We start from the raw sequence: 19481 nt of genomic DNA, 5'->3' as shown, positions 1-19481 counted from the left end.
GAGTGCGCATTTGACCTACATTCACAGAACCCATCTGCAGTAAATCTCTCTCTCTCTCTCTCTCTCTCTCTCTCTCTCTCTCTCTCTCTCTCTCTCTCTCTCTCTCTCTCTCTCTCTCTCTCTCTCTCTCTCTCTCTCTCTCTCTCTCTCTCTCTCTCTCTCTCTCTCTCTTTATCTCTCCCTCTCTTATCTTGCCGTTATGATCATCCACATAATAGAGGGTGTGTCAAGGTGAACACCTAGGCAGTAGACCACACACACATCTTTTAACGTGGATCACACACACACACGCACACACGCACGTATGCACCACGTGACCATGCTCATGGTTATGATTTAATTGACGGAACTAAGTTGTTAGACTCAAAGCGTACTTTGAGGGTATTTGGCATGTGGGACACCACGTATTCAGTCATGGATTAATGCCCACTGACCTCCCCCTGCTAGGGGCCCTGAGGTAAACTGACTGCAGGCATTGTAAACAGGGCCCTTCCCCAGGGCCCCATGGGAAACCAGCCTTGGTGAAGAGCTTTACGAGAAACGCTATGGACTAATGCCACTGCGGTAGTCCATTGAGCAACGTTGCTAAATTAGTCTCATAGGTAAATCTAAGACCGAAGACGGAATGCACAACAGTGCCTCTGTTGCAATACAAACCGGCCTGTTTATTTTATGGGAAGAGAGCAACAAGGTCAAAGGTCAATTTCCGGTTCAACGCTTTCTTTGCATCGGAAACACTCAACGCTCGTGCAGTAAAAAATACTTTTGCCCCGATTTTAAAAAACGATGTTCACGTGATGCTCCGTTTAAAGGTGTCCTTCACCTGTCCTTCTGGCTGTGTCTCTGTCCCCCTGGGACCTTTTACGGCCTGTTTGACCAGCGCCGACGTAACTCTGTGCTCCGTTGTTTCTGTCCGGAATGTCCTGCATTTGACCCTTGCTCTCCACCGTATGTTTGCTCTTATGGGGGTGAGGAAGGGGGAGGGAGGGGGAGGGAGGGGAAGGAAGGGGGAGGAAGGGGGAGGGTGGGGCAGCCTGGGAGGGAGCCAGGGAGGTTTAAATATACTCCCAGCTCCAGCAGCGGGAGACGGTGTTGAGAGCTGTAACTGGGTGGTAACCTGCTGTGTGCGTTAAGACTCGGACCAGCAACTCTGGCAGGCGGGGGAAAGAAGTGAATCAATCACTGAAGATAGAATCAATAACCGCAATAACCGACCAGTGGGTAGAATCGATCACCGACTTGAGATTTAAGGTCCATTAGGTGTGTGTGTGTGTGTGTGTGTGTGTGTGTGTGTGTGTGTGTGTGTGTGTGTGTGTGTGTGTGTGTGTGTGTGTGTGTGTGTGTGTGTGTGTGTGTGTGTGTGTGTGTGTGTGTGTGTGTGTGTGTGTGTGTGTGTGTGTGTGTGCAGTGTACACACACACACACCTAATCGACACACGCACGCACATGCACACACATAATCTAACCAGAGTGTACTTTAATCACTCATTAGGTCCAAAATGACCGACTCGAATTGTGTTCGGGGATCCTGTTTGGACGGATATGCCCACCCGTTTTTGTCGTTTTGAGTAACAACAGCCCCTTCCCGGTGCCTGCCAACGAAGGGAGTAACCCGGGATCTGAGAAGAGACGGGGTATTTAATGGACCGGACGTACCCTGTGATTAAAATGGTACTGAACATGTTGTTTTTCTGCTGGAACCGTTAGTGATGTCGGAAGCAACATGTGGTAGCCTAATAGGAGATCAAAAGACCAGATGGACCTGACGTGGATAAGCTACTGTTTTGCCTTCACAGATGAGATGTGTCTTACCCATGTAACGTATAACAGCCAGCTTCACCGGGCACTCTGTGTTCTGATCCTGATGGTCAGTCTAAACATCAGGTCCACGGGTTCCTCACTAGATCTGCGCTGGTAACGGGTCTTACCACGTCCACTCAGGTGTTACACCCGGGACCCGCAAGAACAGAATGGGACCCGATCCAGACTATGATAAAACGTGGAGCATAACCTGTTCAGGTCCCGGGGTCGGGTCTCAGATTTTAAGGCTCCGGTTAGACCCCTGAAGACCTCCAACACACACACAGGCACACGCTTGAGTGTGTGATTGGTTGATGGACGGTGCGACCGGTAGGGGATTGGATAGCGTGCGTCAGGAGAGAGAGAGGGTGAGGCTCTTGTTGTGAGGGCGGACCGGTGGCACGGCCTCCTGAACTGAGCGTCCCGGACAGACAGACGGACCCTCACAGTACACACGAGGTGGTCCTCGCACGATGTTAGGCCGTCGATGTTAGATGGAGCTACTTTTAGATGTTGTGATACCGGGTTGCACATACGATATATGAACAGGATTGCAATAGCACAAATTGAACAGGTGCCCTTCAAAAACAAATGTAAGGGTGGTTTTTCTCAATACCAAACAGTATTGCCGGTCGTAAATATTTAAAACATTTTAGCATTTATAGATTTTTCGGAGAAATGTGAGGAATGCCTTTGCGCCACAGCATCGGGAAGTAAAAATATATTTTGCGGTAACCTGAGAAATGGCCCACACGTCGACCATGTGGCCGAGAGTGACCGGTCGGGTTTAATTAAGGGCATAGCTCACACCAGAGTGTGTGACCAGTGGATGGTTGGTTCTAGCGGCTGCTGTTCAGGGTTAATTTTATCCAGACGGGAAGAGCTGTATCTTGTCCATTGATAGGCCTGCCTTGGCTGCGTGGTTCATGTTTTAAAACCACTATGCTGGTTGCCGTGTGCAACGTACTGCGATGTCACTACTTGACTGGGTAGAGTTAATGATACCCTGAAACATTGAGCACCTGACTCTCTGGTCTAACTGTTTTATTCGATTTTTTCACTATTTGTATCATTTTCTGCTTTGGTATTCAGTCGAAAGTGCTGCCGACTGGGAAAAAAAAGAAATCCGATGGAAAAACGTTTTTTTGCGTCTTTGAAAAATGTGCATTTGGTTTCTGTAGCAGGTTCAATGAGCGAATGGAAACTGGGGTTGCCTGGAAGCACACGCAATCAGTCTTTTTTTATTTGCTTGAATTACGACAGTCCAGAAATAATTATAAATCTGCTACCGCGGTCACAGGGAGCGATTCCAGAGAGTTTCTCAAAAAGTAGTTCAGGTGCTCCAATCCTCTTGACTCTGCTCCCGATCCCTCCCCGCTACACGATAAAGCAGACACGTAAATACACACTCCCTGATTGGTCTGATTGGGAGCAGGTGTCCGCAATCAGACCCAATCCACCCAGCCGACCCGGTGTGCACCCAACATGCCCACACTCCCCCCTGCAGGCCAGACGCCGTATGCCCCCCCCCCCCAGTTTCATGACATTGTTTACAGATGAAATGAATATGTATATTTAGTCCACTTAAAGCATATTTAGTTTCACACCGATGCTTTCATTTGCTCTATTTCAATAAGCCCTGCTGTGATGATAATAAGGTAATGACAAGTGTCTCCATGTCTCTCTCCTCGCCTCTTGTCTCTCCTTTCTCCTCTCCTCCTCTCCTTTCTTCTCCTCTCCCCCCTCGCCTCTCCACTCTTCTCCTCTCCTCTCCTCTCCTCCCCTCCCCTCCCCTCTCTTCTCTTCTCTCCTCTCTCCTCTCCTCTCCTCTCCTCTCCTCTCCTCTCCTCTCCTCTCCTCTCCTCCTCTCTTCTCTTCTCTTCTCTTCTCTTCTCTTCTCTTCTCTTCTCTTCTCTTCTCTCTCTCCTCTCCTCTCCTCTCCTCTCCTCTCCTCTCCTCTCCTCTCCTCTCCTCTCCTCTCCTCTCCTCTCTCCTCTCTCCTCTCTCCTCTCTCCTCTCCTCTCCTCTCCTCTCCTCTCCTCTCCTCTCCTCTTCTCTCCTCTCCTCTCCTCTCCTCTCCTCCCTCCCAGTCGCGGTGACGGAGGTGGAGTGTGTGCGGGAGGGCTGTCAGTCGGAGGCGCTGCAGAGCCTGGGGGGCTCGGTGCCGGACACCAACTGCTTCACCGTGGTGTTCCGCGGGCCCCGGAAGAGCCTGGACCTGCTGTGTCCCTGTGAGGGCGAGGCCCAGAGCTGGGTGCGGGGCATCCGCACCCTGAAGGAACGGGTGGGCAACATGTCCCAGAAGGAGAAGCTAGACCAATATCCTTTTATGTCCGTTGTGTTATTATTTGATCGGCCCTGGTCCGCGCTGAGGGGCAGGTTAATGGTTTCCATGGCGATGATAACTCCCATGAGCACCAACATTAACACCGGGGAGATATGCATCCCTATCATGGCTATGATGACACATCCTAACACCAGCTAATAATAGTCCCAATATCCTCATGAGTTTAATCACTAACCCTCAAGGCTCTGGAGTGTGGATCGTAAACTGCTGTCTAAGTCTACAGACATCTCCAGTTCTCTGTTTATCAAGAGAGAGAGAGAGGGAGGGAGAGAGGGAGAGAGAGAGAATTGCAGAATGGTTCTTTGAATGTAGGTCAAACGCACACTCATGAATTTAAGTTGCGTTGTTAGTTGTGTTGGCCTGCTAGAAAGTAAGCAACATAATGTTCTTGGTTGCTATCATTTTAATTCTCTCATCCATTAACAAAATGTGCTTAGTCTTGAGATGAACCTCCCCCCATCTGATCTCATCTCACAACAAGAACGCCTTCAACGATATGCTCCAAATGAGCGTTATTATTAGTTTTCATATTTACAACCTCGTCGTTGATTTCATTCTAGTGATGTTCGTGTTGTTCTCTCCTGGGATTCTTTACTACCATAATCAGCTCATTGGCAGTCAGCTACCGGAAATTGGGTTGCGGTACAACGGGATAATAATACAATTCCGTGTTGCTTTCACACTTGAGATAAGAGATCCCCTATTATTCCCAAATCTCCAAAAACACAAAATGAATCACCTTGAAACAGCAATTTTTTTCGGGATCGCAACATGGCAAACACATATTTTGCGATGTCTTCGAACATGTCCTGGTAATGTTGGGACGTGACGGATGGGGTTCTGCTCCTGTCTTCCTTAACCCTGTCCCCCGGGGACACCTGGATCAGCGGGTACCTTCGGCGGGCTGACGAGAACCGCGACGGCAAGATGAGCTACGACGAGGTGAAGAGACTGCTGCAGATGATCAACATCGACCTGAACGAGCAGTACGCCCGCTCCCTGTTCAAGGTCAGTGTCTGGGAGGAGAGGGGCGGGGGGGAAACTAACTCAAAAGGCGGCAGGGAGCATTGTGGAGAAATGGCAGCTTTGGCCGGTTGAACTCTTCCTCTCCTTTGGGACGTCCCTGGAGAAGAGTCTATTTTAGGTTCAGATACAAAAGTAAACAAAGCTCCACCTGCGCATGAACGCACAATGGAATGTCGGTCCCTATCGATTGAGCTGTCCACCCTGATCCACCTCACTGACTCACGATGTACGTACGGGTCAATCACTCCGTCTAACTCTCCCTCTTATTATTTTTCTCTGTCGTTCCGTCGCTCTCTCTTTCTCTCTCTCTCCCTCCCTCCCTCCCTCCCTCCCTCTCCCTCTCCAGAAGTGCGACCGGTCGCGCGACGACCGCCTGCACCACAAGGAGATCGAGGAGTTCTGCCGGGAGCTGCTGCGGCGGCCCGAACTGGACGCCGTGTTCCGCCACTACTCCTCCAACGGCTGCGTGCTGTCCACCGCCGAGCTCCGGGACTTCCTGGGGGACCAGGGCGAGGACGCCTCCCTGCACCACGCGCAGACGCTCATCCTCAGCTTCGAGCTCAACGAGTGGGGTGGGTCGCCGACGCGGACACCGTGGGTCAGCTCAGCTCCGGAGGCTGTAGACTAGTGTCGGCTTGTGACCACATGGTCGCTGGTTCGATCCCCGAATCCGCCTATTCGAGTGTCAAGGTGTCCCTGAGCAAGACACCTCACCCTGACTGCTCCCGATGAGCTGGCGGTGTGTGAATGTGTGTGTGAATGGTCGTGAGTCGCCTTGGATAAAAGCGTCTGCAAAATTAACATGTCTAAAGGCTACCTCCTCAAAAATTTAAGATAAATTTGCTTAGATTTACTTTTATTGTCTAAGTTGTTTGGCACAAAATTAATTGTCTTGAAACAAGTAATATTATCTTAAGAATCTTCAGCCTGAATGAGTAAATAAGTCCAAAAAATGGTGTGATTAGATAAAAACACTGAAGTCAAGTAAACTGCACTCGTCTATATTTTCAGTTTTCGCAGTGTAGGTGTGCATCTTGTTTTGGGGCCACCCTAACATGAAATGGCCGCCGCAGCTGCTCTGTCTGTGTACCGAGGCTACTGAACGACCAGAGGTAACATGCGGCTTCCCCCTCTCTACACAGCCCAGAAGAACCAGTTCATGACCCAGAACGGGTTCACCATGTACATGCTGTCGCTGGAGAACGACGTGTTCAACCCCGACCACGCCCGGGTCACCCAGGACATGAGCCGCCCGCTGACGGACTACTTCATCTCCTCCTCGCACAACACCTACCTGTCCAAGGACCAGGTGACGGGCACCAGCAGCACCGAGCCCTACATCAGGTACGGAGCGCTACGTCAGGTACGGAGAGCTACGTCAGGTACGGAGAGCTATGTCAGGTACGGAGAGCTACGTCAGGTACGGAGAGCTACGTCAGGTACGGAGAGCTACGTCAGGTACTGAGAGCTAGATCAGGTACTGAGTGCTACGTCAGGTACAGAGAGCTAGATCAGGTACTGAGAGCTAGATCAGGTACTGAGTGCTACGTCAGGTAGAGAGCTAGATCAGGTACAGAGAGCTAGATCAGGTACTGAGTGCTACGTCAGGTACAGAGAGCTAGAACAGGTACTGAGACCTATAACAGGTACTGAGAGCTAGAACAGGTACTGAGACCTATAACAGGTACTGAGACCTATAACAGGTACTGAGACCTATAACAGGTACTGAGAGCTAGATCAGGTACCGAGTCCTATAATAGGTACTGAGAGCTAGATCAGGTACTGAGAGCTAGAACAGGTAGTGAGACCTATAACAGGTACTGAGACCTAGAACAGGTACTGAGACCTATATCAGGTACTGAGAACTAGATCAGGTACTGAGACCTAGATTAGGTACTGAGTGCTACGTCAGGTACTGAGACCTATATCAGGTACTGAGAGCTAGATCAGGTACTGAGACCTAGATCAGGTACTGAGACCTAGATCAGGTACTGAGACCTAGATCAGGTACTGAGCGGTCCATCAGATACTGAGACCTAGAACATACACTGAGACACAGAGAGACGAAGGCTTATCAAGGCCATGATAATCCCTGATGAACAGGAACAACCTGTGGGTTCTGTGGTGACGCCTTTGGCTCCTTGGGTTTTGGGATATTTATAGCTTCTCATTTAGTAACGAAACCCTAAACAACAATAAACATGCCTTGACCTGACTGAAGTCTACATGGAGCAACATGGCGTTGGGTGTGTGGGGGTTTATATGTTGCAGGAATCTTGTACCCAGGGCCTCAGTTTGGCAACACGGGCAAATGGTAAAAATTTTCATTTGAAACCAACCGCCAATTTTTAAGTATCAAACTCACACACACACACATGGTATGTGCATGCCAGGCACCGGTTATTAATCTCAAGACTATGCACTACTGACGCACAGATGCGAGAAGTGGCAACAGTTGAATCTCTTGACTGTGGCCCAGAATCAAGTCAAGGCCTGGTCTGACTTCTGCAGCCAAGCTCTGTAAAATAATACCATACTATTCCTGACTAGGTTTGGGAAATGATCAGGCTGTTGATTATTGTGCGCGTGTGTGTGTCTGTGTGTGTGTGTGTTTGCGTGGATGTGTGCTTGGGTGCGGGTGCTTGTGTGTTTGTGCTTGTGTGTGTGTGTGTGTGTGTGTGTGTGTGTGTGTGTGTGTGCGTGTGCGTGCGTGCGTGCGTGCGTGCGTGCGTGCGTGCGTGCGTGCGTGCGTGCGTGCGTGCGTGCGTGCGTGCGTGCGTGCGTGTGTGTGTGTGTGTGTGTGTGTGTGTGCGCTGCAGGGCTCTCCACCAGGGCTGCCGTTGCGTGGAGCTGGACTGTTGGGACGGGGACCGGGGGGAGCCGGTCATCTACCACGGACACACCCTCACCTCCAAGGTGCCGTTCAAAGAGGTCATCAAGACCATCGGCCAGTACGCCTTCAAGGTAAACCCACGTCTGGCCGACACCGTTATCCTTTTGGCAGACACTGACGTCCATATCAACACAGGGAGCTTAGTATCAAAGGCTTGAGCCAGACACGTCGCCGCTTGTGTTTTTTCTGAGGAAAATGTGTGTGGTTGCATGCCAGCTCGTCGATTGATTTAACAATGGGGCGGATTGTTTTTGTTTGGTTGCGAAAGTTTTACTTTTTACATAAATCTGCCATAACTAAGCCATTTTTAATAGAATCAAAATGAAAATAATACCATAAAGTCAGTATTAAGGTGTTGTGGGTCATTTGGGCTTATGGTCCTAACCCTTGCAACCATACTAATAAAAAAAGAATGTGCTCAAACCGTGCTGCACAAAGGTCCTCGAACGTCGGTACGTTTCTAACTGAACCGGTTGCAGAGTAGCTTTCCCAATCGGAAGGGTGAATAAACGGATAACGTCTGTTGTTAATAGTGACATCTCCGGATAATCTCAACATAATCAAAAGTGTCGCATAAGAGCTTGAAGAACAAAGTGCAGTTAAAGAAATACAACTAAAACCACAACATCAATATAAATGCTTTGTGTACGCTTTTGTTAGAAAATATTCACATATGCCATCTAGCATTGTCCGGTCCTACAATTAAAGCACAATGGCACAAAATAACAAGGCCTTGTGCTTGGCTCTCGGCCTCCACCATCCCTGAATGATCTGTGTTGGACTCCAACACTGTGGTGGAGTTACATACTGTCCCTCTCTCTCTCTCTGTACTGTCCCGTTCACCGGTGGGTCCCTCTCTCTCTCTCTGTACTGTCCCGTTCACCGGTGGGTCCCTGTCTCTCTCTCTGTGCTGTCCCATTCACCGGTGGGCACCTGTCTCTCTCTCTGTACTGTCCCATTCACAGGTGGGCACCTGTCTCTCTCTCTGTACTGTCCCATTCACAGGTGGGCACCTGTCTCTCTCTCTGTACCGTCCCATTCACCGGTGGGCACCTGTCTCTCTCTCTCTACCGTCCTCTTCACCGGTGGACACCTGTCTCTCTCTCTCTGTACCGTCCTCTTCACCGTTGGGCACCTGTCTCTCACTCTGTACGCTCCTCTTCACCGGTGGGCACCTGTCTCTCTCTCTCTGTACCGTCCTCTTCACCGGTGGGCACCTGTCTCTCTCTCTGTACCGTCCTCTTCACCGGTGGGCACCTGTCTCTCTCTCTCTGTACCGTCCTCTTCACCGTTGGGCACCTGTCTCTCTCTCTGTACGCTCCTCTTCACCGGTGGGCACCTGTCTCTCTCTACCGTCCTCTTCACCGGTGGGCACCTGTCTCTCTCTACCGTCCTCTTCACAGGTGGGCACCTGTCTCTCTCTCTGTACCGTCCTCTTCACCGGTGGGCACCTGTCTCTCTCTACCGTCCTCTTCACAGGTGGGCACCTGTCTCTCTCTCTCTACCGTCCTCTTCACCAGTGGGCACCTGTCTCTCTCCCTGTACCGTCCTCTTCACCGGTGGCCACCTGTCTCTCTCTCTGTACCCTCCTCTTCACCGGTGGGCACCTGTCTCTCTCTCTACCGTCCTCTTCACCGTTGGGCACCTGTCTCTCTCTCTCTGTACCGTCCTCTTCACCGGTGGGCACCTGTCTCTCTCTCTCTGTACCGTCCTCTTCACCGGTGGGCACCTGTCTCTCTCTCTGTACTGTCCCCTTCACCGGTGGGCACCTGTCTCTCTCTCTCTGTACCGTCCTCTTTACCGGTTGGCACCTGTCTCTCTCTCTGTACGCTCCTCTTCCCCGGTGGGCACCTGTCTCTCTCTCAGTACGCTCCTCTTCACCGGTGGGCACCTGTCTCTCTCTCTCTGTACCGTCCTCTTCACCGTTGGGCACCTGTCTCTCTCTCTGTACCGTCCTCTTCACCGGTGTACACCTGTCTCTCTCTCTGTACCGTCCTCTTCACCGGTGGACACCTGTCTCTCTCTCTCTGTACCGTCCTCTTCACCGGTGGACACCTGTCTCTCTCTCTCTACCGTCCTCTTCACCGGTGGGCACCTGTCTCTCTCTCTCTCTACCGTCCTCTTCACCGGTGGGCACCTGTCTCTCTCTCTGTACGCTCCTCTTCATCGGTGTACACCTGTCTCTCTCTCTCTGTACCGTCCTCTTCACCGGTGGGTCCCTGTCTCTCTCTCTGTATGCTCCTCTTCCCCGGTGTACACCTGTCTCTCTCTCTCTGTACCGTCCTCTTCACCGGTGGGTCCCTGTCTCTCTCTCTGTATGCTCCTCTTCCCCGGTGTACACCTGTCTCTCTCTGTGTCTCTCAGGCGTCCCCGTACCCCCTGATCCTGTCCCTGGAGAACCACTGCTCCGTGGAGCAGCAGGCGGTCATGGCCCGCGACCTGCGCTCCATTCTGGGCAACAAGCTGCTCAGCAGGCCCCTCAGAGAGTCGCCGCTGGAAGAGCTGCCGACGCCCGAGGTAGAGGGTCACGTGCGCAAACAAGGGCGGATACACACAAACGCACGCACACACACACACACACACACACAGGGGCCGAGACACACGCGCACGCACGCACGCACACGCACAGGGGCCGAGGCACACACGCACACGCACAGGGGCCGAGGCACGCACGCACGCACGCACGCACGCACGCAAGCACAAGCACACGCACACACAGTAACACCTTTTGTCGTGATATGTGGTTTATGTGCAACATGACACCTAGCCAAGTGAGAGTTGACACAGTTTGTAATCTGCAGAAAAATCAAGTCAATCCCTCTTCAGACATATCACAGCTAGACACATGTGGTGCAATCAGCATGGTTTGACTTAGACGAGGTTCTGTGTGAATGTACAGAGGCTGTATGTAATAATATGGTTATAAGCCCGAGCGCCATCCACTGGTCGGAGGTGGAAGTACACTGTTCATAAAATCAATGCAAAACACATGCATGCTTCAGGAAGATTTCACTTGGTTATTACCTTGCTCACACGCACACACACACACACACACACACACACACACACACACACACACACACACACACACACACACACACACACACACACACACACACACACACACACACACACACACACAATAACATCTGCCTTAATTAGTTCAATGCATCCTATGCATCTACTGCAGTGCTAATGTGTCCTTCTGCGTGTCTGTGGCTGTGTTTGTATCCGTTTGCGTGTGTGTGTGTGTGGGTCTGTGTGTGTCCATGTCCGTCCTTGTGTGCGTCCTCAGGAGCTGCGGGGGCGCATCCTGGTGAAGGGGAAGAGGGAGACCCCCCACCTGGGCCAGCTGGGCAAGGAGAGCAGCTTCTCGTCCAGCTCAGAGGACGAGACGCTGGCCAGCGGCAAGAGGGACCCCACAAAGGTGAACCCCCGGAAGGCCACGGGCTCGGGGAGTGGCGGGCAGGGTTTGAGGTGGAGGGTGGAACGGTTTGGTTGTTTTAACAGCGATGCAGATGGGGCGTTACTGGAGGAATAATACAAAGAGTTTGTTTTCTTTTCTTCTTTTTTTTTTGTATTAAGTATCGAAACAACAGAAATGTGTGCCGCGCATGTGTGTCTGTGTGGGTGCTTGTGTGCATGTTTGTGTGCGCGTGTGCTTGTTTTTTGACACGCGTGTGCTTGCGTGCATCTGTGTGGGGGCGCGTGCGCGTTTGTCCGTGTGTGTGTGCACGTGTGTGTGCTTGTGCATGTGTGTGCGTGCATGCGTGTGTTTGTGCAAGTGCGTGCGTGTGTGTGTGTGTGTGTGTGCGGCATTGCAGGCCTCTGAACCAAGGCTGCCGTAGTGAGGAGCTGACCTGTTTCTGTCGACTGATGTCAACAAAAAGCGAATGACATTTTTTTATGTATTTAGTTTGTGCGATTTGATATAACTTGTCTTGTTCTCCACAGGCGCTCTCGTCCAAGCTGAGCCCGGAGCTGTCTGAACTGGTGGTGTACTGCCGCAGCGTTTCGTTCCGTGGGCTCCAGAACCTGTCCGAGAAAGCAGCCAATGAGATGTCCTCCTTCTCCGAGAGCGAGGCCCTGAAGCTCATCAAGGACACTGGTAACGGCGCACCCTGTGTGGGTTCGATCGACACAACATCTGTTACACCAGCACTACCTCTCACGCCATTTGGTCTTAGGAGGTAGAGCGGGTCGGCTGGTAACCGGAAGGTTGCTGGTTTCGATTCGCCTTGGACGATAGACCCCGCCGTCGGTGTGGGTGAAACGTGTGCATGAATGGGTGAATGTTAGGCAATATTGTAAAGCACTTTTGAGTGGCGCATTGGTTAGAAAAGTGCCTTATAAATTCAGTCCATTCACCATCTTCTGCCTGTCTGCCGACGCAGGGAAGCTCTTCGTCAAACACAACAGCCGACAGCTCAGCCGGATCTACCCGGCCGGCCAGCGTCTCCAGTCCTCCAACTACGACCCCCAGGACATGTGGAACAGCGGCTGCCAGATGGGTAGGGGCGATGCGAGACACGCGGCTCGAAGAGGGAATCCGACGCGAACTGCTAACTGCTTTTTGCCATTGCGGTTAGAAATGGACTGCACTAAAAAAAAATATCACAGATGGGTCGTAGCCATGGGATTAACACGCCCCCGCCACCCCCCCCCCCCCCCCCCCCCCCACCCCTTCTTTACTGCAACTCCTCACCCAAAATGCATCTTTTTGCAACATCACAAGTGGCAGTGTCCACCTAGAAGTATGATGGATGGATTAACAATACTTGCTACAAAAGGGCATTTAGTTATGATTTCATGGAACCAGCTGCAAAATGCGCTAAAACTTAAAGGTTGGGTATGGGATTTGCGAAACGCCAGCAGATTTTGAAAATACACAACTCAAATTGTCCTACCCCCTCTCCTTCGACACTGACTCTGACTCCACCCATTCCAAGTACATGGATGCGCGATCATGCACGAGCAAACACAGATGCGTGAGAGCGAGCCATTAGCTAGTTAGCTAGCTCCAGTAGCTACCGCAGGATAACAACAAACAGAAGCTTGCTCTGGGTCACGATCTATGAGTACGTGCGGGAGAGGGGGAGGGGGAGTGCAGTACGACCGTTTGATTGACGTACTTACTGTCCAATGCCACTCGGTGGGCCTGGAAATCATTGGCTGGGGTTTTTCGAGCCCTGCCCGTTCCACAGATGATTGACTTGTTTAACTTTCATGTCAGTACTTCTAACTCAATGGTTTTAAGTGGGTTATGATAAGGATTTCAAGTAATTTTGCAAAATGGCCAAAAAAGAGAATTCCATACCCAACCTTTAAGGAGCTGGTTTCTATAAACAGGTTTAAATCCTTTCTTAATGATGTTGAAGCTGGCTCTTCTGTCTGTACAGGCTTTGTTTGATGATGCTCTGACTGTGACTCTGTTCATATGTTCTCTGGTGTTTTTTTAAATGATTGTCTGGAACTGTGCTGCTGCCTGTCTTGGCCAGGACTCTCTTGTAAAAGAGATTTTTAACCTCAATGAGACTTCTCCAGCTTAAATAACATAAAATAAGAAATACAGTCCACCGGGTAGGCTGGTAGACCGATCCATCCAGCGTACGTCTAGATGGACACGCCCACTAGTGATGTCAGAAGAGGCAGTTTTTCAAAATGGCTTGTAACGGCTAATCACACTCACACCTTGTGGCATAACACCTACCCTTCAAAATAAAAAAACAACAACATAAAAACGAAATGCAACCGACCATTGAGCGCACAATTCAACGCAAACCCCGACTTGATGTTGACGTTGGGGTGGTCTGACGGTTCCCGGTGTGTGTGTCCCCCCCCCCTTCTCAGTGGCGCTGAACTTCCAGACCCCCGGGGAGCAGATGGATCTCAACCAGGGCCGCTTCCTGCCCAACGGCCGCTGCGGCTACATCCTCAAGCCCGGCTTCCTGCGCACGCCCGCGTTGAACTTCGACCCCGAGAACACCGGCGGGGGTCCGGGGCACGTCCCCACGCAGCTGACGATACGCGTGAGTCCCCCGTTAGGGGGGTCGCGGCCACACCAGACGCGTATCTCGCGTAATTTTTACGCGAGATACGCGCGTAAAATGTTGCTTGACCATTTTGTGTCAAAAATGGTCACATACGCGCAATACGCGCCATACGCGCATACGTCACTCGCCTAGATGAGTCCAATGTCCATGCAAGTGAACGGAGCGTTCCCTCTTCGTCATAACTATCAAACCAAATGTTATGTTATGTTACTATTTCCACCCAGAATAAAGAAAGTTGTCGGCCGTGGCTGTGTGTGTGTGTGTGTGTGTGTGTGTGTGTGTGTGTCTTACCCCAGGATGAGGCTCCCCACGGTAAAGGCTCCAACACTTGGGTGTGTGGGTGTGTGTGTGTGTGTGTGTGTGTGTGTGTGTGTGTGTGTGTGTGTGTTGCCCCAGGATAAGCTGCGCTGGAGTCCGAGGTAGGAAACCCAAACGCCGCCGTGTTTGGGTGATAGAGTTTAGATCGGGTTAGATTAAATAATCTCGGATATAAATAACAATAATCGGGTTAAATAACTTCACATGGTGTGTCTGGTGTGTTTCCAGCATTCGTAGTGTTGATCAGCCGATATATAGTCCGCCAAGACGTTGAGGTTGCTTAGTAACCAGAGACTCTGTCCATGCAAGTGAACGGAGCGTTCCCTCTTCGTCATAACTATCAAACCAAACATCCTTCACATTCACCGAGCGAACATTATGAAAGTAAAATGCACATTTCTCGCTAGAAATGTTTCCATAAAAGCATTTAATGGCGTAACTATGTTACTATTTCCACACAGAATAAAGAAAGATGTCGGCCATATGCTTCTGTCCAAGCTCACTACTCTCTGCCAGTGACGTCGGGTCAAGCTCAACGCTGATTGGGCAACGCGGCTATCGTCAGACGCGTATCTCGCGTACTTCGCGTAAAAAGTTCAATTTTTTGAACTCTTGAAATGTACGCGATATACGCGATATACGCGCGTATTGCGCGTAAATATACGCGCCACATACGCGCTATACGCGTAATACGCGTATTAAACCAATGGTTCCCTATGGAAAAAATTGGCGATTTTAGACGCGAAGTACGTAAGATACGCGTCTGGTGTGGCCGCACCTTTACGTCACCAGTGGGCGTGTCCACCTAGACGTATGAAGGACAGAGGAGCAGCGTTTGCTAGGGTCCACCGGGTAGGCTGGTAGACCGATCTATCCAGCGGACATCTAGGTGGACACGCCCACTTGTGATGTCAGAAGAGGCCGAGTTTCAACACGGCTTGTAACGGCTAATCACGCTCACACCTGGTGGTATAATATGGGACCTTTTAAGGCGTGACGTTGATGGCTCCCGTGGAGCCGAGGAGTTCTGTTGCTCGCTTAAAATGATGATTAGCCAGCCGTAGCTTTGACCTTTTTACCTCCTTTTTTTAAAGGTTACATATTATACCACCAAGTGTGAGTGTGATTAGATTTTTTTTTTTAAAACTGCCTCTTCTGACATCACAAGTGGGCGTGTCCACCTAGACGTATGACAGGTAGATGAGTAACGTTTGCTGCAGTCCTCTGGGTTAGGCTGGTAGACTGATCCATCCAACCGCTAATCACACACACCTAGTGGTATAATGTGTCGCCTTTAACCAGAGCTGGTCTTTAAAGCAGCTCCCCGTTCTCCCCCTGATCCAGATCCTGTCGGCGCAGCAGCTCCCGAAGCCCATCCAGACCAAGACCAGTGCCATCGTGGACCCCCAGGTGTGGGTGGAGATCCACGGGGTCTCCATCGACAATTCCAGAGACAAAACGCACCGCATCGACAACAACGGTAATCAAATCCTTTTATTAGATATGTTTGCCGTCTTTGAAGCTTTTTGGTCGCTCTTACGTAGTAGTTATGTAGTGGAGTACATAAGTCCATTGTTAACACAATGGAGTTTTTATTACCCACTTGATTAAGTTTACACTGGGGATATGAGGCTTAATTAATTGAAATGCCCAAAATACATATATATTTACTGTGGTTGCAAAGAAAGCCACACTATTGCTTTGTTTCTTTTTATAAATGTTTTATTCTTACCATATATGAAGTGTTGTTGGGTCTATCCCCCAAAGACTATCCACTTTATATCGATTGGAAATAAACAGACAGCTGTAGGAAAACATTTTATCCCCTGACTAAAGGCGGATGGTTCTAGTCTGTAGCTACAAGGTGTCTGACAGCTCTCCTGCGCCCCCTGCAGGCTTCAACCCGCGGTGGGACTGCACCCTGAGCTTCCAGCTGCAGGTCCCGGAGCTGGCCCTGGTGCGCTTCGTAGTGGAGGACCACGAGCACACCGCCAAGAACGAATTTGTGGGCCAGTTCACCCTTCCTTTCACTAGCCTACGCACAGGTACACACAAGCAAAACATGGCTGCTGTTAGCATTGCAGCATTGCACTAGCTCTACTGCAAGTAGAGTTCACCTGGACTTTGCAATAGCCTCCCCCCCTTACCCCCCACACCTCTCTTATGCGCTTATTGTTTGTATTACGTCCTGGCACTTAATGTACCCACTTATTTTATGCTGTACTTCCTGTCACTTAATGTACCCACTTATTGTATGCTGTACTTCCTGTCACTTAATGTACGCACTTATTGTATGTTGTACGTCCTGGCACTTAAATATAGTACAACTACTTTGTTGTATATGGGGGAGGGGTCAACCTAGCAATTGTAAATCCTTACTGTACCAACAACAAAATATTGTTTCTCTATCTTCTGCCATGTGCCATGTACTTCTTGTTACTTGTCTTGTCGCTTTGGAAAAAAATGTAAATGTAAGTATGCACCTTGGTCACTTATGAATGACACTACTTCTGTGTGTGTGTGTGTGTGTGTGTGTGTGTGTGTGTGTGTGTGTGTGTGTGTGTGTGTGTGTGTGTGTGTGTGTGTGTGTGTGTGTGTGTGTGTGTGTGTGTGTGCGCGTGTGTGTGTGTGTTGTGATTTTCACACAGGTTATCGTCATATCCACCTGCTGACAGCGGACGGCTCCAGTCTGTCGCCGGCGTCGCTCTTTATCCACGTGAAGGTGAGCCGCAAGGGAGTGCACATCAAGACGGTGTCGGCACGCTCGGCCAAGGGCAAGGTGTGACCTGCGAACGCAGCGCGGAGAAGCTCCACAACAAAGGGGAGAAACGCCAGGAATGTGATGAGAGAGAGAGAGAGCTGCTGCTGACTCAGCCTGAAGTGCCTACACAGAGCCAGCTCCACGACAGAGGAGGAACTGTGGAGGTGGTGGAGGCCTCTAGGTGATCTGTGTTGCAATGTGTTACAAAGCCGTGATGCATGAGGGGCGAAGGGTTTGAGCCTCGCTTGTGCTTGTTTCTCAGCTTCACCGGCCTCGTGTCGTTACTGTTCGGCCAATACTGACCTCAAATGCGACGTTGATCTTTTTGGATCGATGAAGCGTTTTTGTAACAGAGAAACTTTTGTCTATTTTAGACTCGCGTTTTTAACTTATAGAATATCAGTATTACTAAAAAAAGAAGCTCTTAACTGTATTTTAACTTTGCTATCTTTTTAAAAACAGCCAAGTGCACTCTTAATGCTTGTATTTTTGTTGTGTAACATGATTTTTTTTCAGAACATGAAGAACATAATCTATTGCTGCTATATATAGAAACTACTTAATAATGGTATTCAAGCAAATTAGGTTTTGCTTTGTCAGCTCATCAACCTTAAACATTTTTTTTAATGCTTACTAAGTGTTATTTTTTAGTATTTGATTGACTGTTTATTTGATCGACCATTTACAAATTCTCGTTCATGAGAGACGTTGAAACTGTAATCTAAAAACTGTGACTGAAATCCTGACACATATAACACTACAGATCCCCAGTGTTTATTCACAGTATTATTTATATATGTAACTATATATATATAACTATATATAGATATAGATATAACGTCGTTTTTCATTGAAGCTCGGGATACGCCAACTCTAATGCACGTGAAGGTTTTTAACGTCTGCCTATTACTTAAGCAGCAAAAATGCAGGTAAATTGTAGGTCATTTAAATGTTAAATATATGCTGCCATATGCTACTAAAAGATAACTTAACTAATATTTGTAGGCTAGTGTGTATATATACCGTGTATAGTATTCTATAGCGTTTATACAAGGATTTTAGTACTTGCACTATATCTCATTGACATTAAACTCTTTGAAGAGAGTAATGGCACATTATGAACCACTTTATTTACTAGGTAAATAGAGCATGTTATCACTAACCTACAAGTGGCTTTGGATAAAAGTGTCCGCTCAATGACTGCATACGTAAATGTGTCGGCCCTTTGTAATGCGAATCAGTGTTATGTTTTTAACCAAGTTATATATAAGAAAGCATCCTGTTGTTTCAACAATCTGTGTGTTGTTCTTGTTTATTTCTGTCTCTCCCCGGATGACACCTGTTACTCTATTAGACACGTCTCAAACAACTACAGGGGGCGGGATCACAGGACTGAATATACTCTTTATCCCCTATTGTGTTACTCAGTGCTGTCTTCACAAAGAAACATGCTTTTCAAACCATTTGGACCAACAGCAGAGCAGCTGTACTGCCAAATTACTACTCTTATGGGATGCATGTCCAAAGTATAATCATTTATGACCTTGCAATCTCTTCAAACCCCAGGATAACAACCGTTGGTTAAGATAAACTTCTTTATCCGTGTCAGGCCATTAAATGCAGATGACGTTACCTTTCTTAATGGGGAATCGGGAAACACAATATCCAGTATTGTGTGTGTTTGTGAGTGCGTTCTGTGTACCCACTAAATGTTATATGATTATATGACAATATGATTGGAGCTGAAACATAAAACCGAAAGCTGCATGAATATATTCAAATTCAACAAAGTTACAAGAGCAATAGACATAAAAGGAAGTGTATTCATTTTAAAATACATGTATGCACATGTCTCCCTCCAGAGTAGCCCACCTCTCTAACCAACAGTATGCAGCGGTGTTTAAACGAGTGGAGGGCATTTGGTGCTCATTCAAGTGATCCTTGCAGTGGGACCCTGGCTACTTGTAACACCAGCTAAAAAATAAACGGTGAAGTCGATTGGGTGAATGCTTTTGGGAGCAAAGTTGAATGGGAGGTAGCCGTTCAACTAATGTAGAAAAGGGTCAACACTAAAAGAAGGTTGATTGCTTGAAACAGCAAAGAGGTCCTAAGTACATTATAAGGTTAAGACGGGGTCATTGAATAAAACATAAGGCCTCCATGTTGTGGGTAAACCCTCTACAGGTTTGTGTGAGCGTTGTCGGGGACAGGAGTAACTACATGTCATTATCTATTACAGTAGGGAGATCTGGAGGACGTGATGGAAGACCTTTTTAACAAGGC

The 19481-nt window shown here is 49.1% G+C and overlaps 1 protein-coding gene across 2 annotated transcripts in view; it reads left to right on the top strand.

Moving 5' to 3' along the window:
- Nucleotides 1-19436, top strand: part of plcd3a (phospholipase C, delta 3a) — a 28164-nt gene extending 8728 nt beyond the window's left edge. For both annotated transcript variants that reach the window (XM_056612290.1, XM_056612282.1), the window contains 13 exons: nt 3891-4119; nt 5026-5155; nt 5520-5745; nt 6316-6517; nt 7993-8137; nt 10431-10583; nt 11362-11493; nt 12021-12174; nt 12461-12577; nt 13917-14095; nt 15782-15917; nt 16333-16482; nt 17086-19436. In XM_056612290.1, the coding sequence (XP_056468265.1) occupies nt 3891-4119; nt 5026-5155; nt 5520-5745; nt 6316-6517; nt 7993-8137; nt 10431-10583; nt 11362-11493; nt 12021-12174; nt 12461-12577; nt 13917-14095; nt 15782-15917; nt 16333-16482; nt 17086-17222 (2090 nt within the window). In that variant the 3' untranslated portion in view covers nt 17223-19436. The remainder of the gene's footprint in view (nt 1-3890; nt 4120-5025; nt 5156-5519; nt 5746-6315; nt 6518-7992; nt 8138-10430; nt 10584-11361; nt 11494-12020; nt 12175-12460; nt 12578-13916; nt 14096-15781; nt 15918-16332; nt 16483-17085) is intronic.
- Nucleotides 19437-19481: the final 45 nt, after the last annotated feature.

Source organism: Gadus chalcogrammus, chromosome 2 (genome assembly GCF_026213295.1).
Source record: "Gadus chalcogrammus isolate NIFS_2021 chromosome 2, NIFS_Gcha_1.0, whole genome shotgun sequence".
Taxonomy (NCBI): domain Eukaryota; kingdom Metazoa; phylum Chordata; class Actinopteri; order Gadiformes; family Gadidae; genus Gadus; species Gadus chalcogrammus.
Note: the sequence above shows the minus strand (reverse complement) of the source record. Positions and strands in the feature narration are given on the sequence as shown.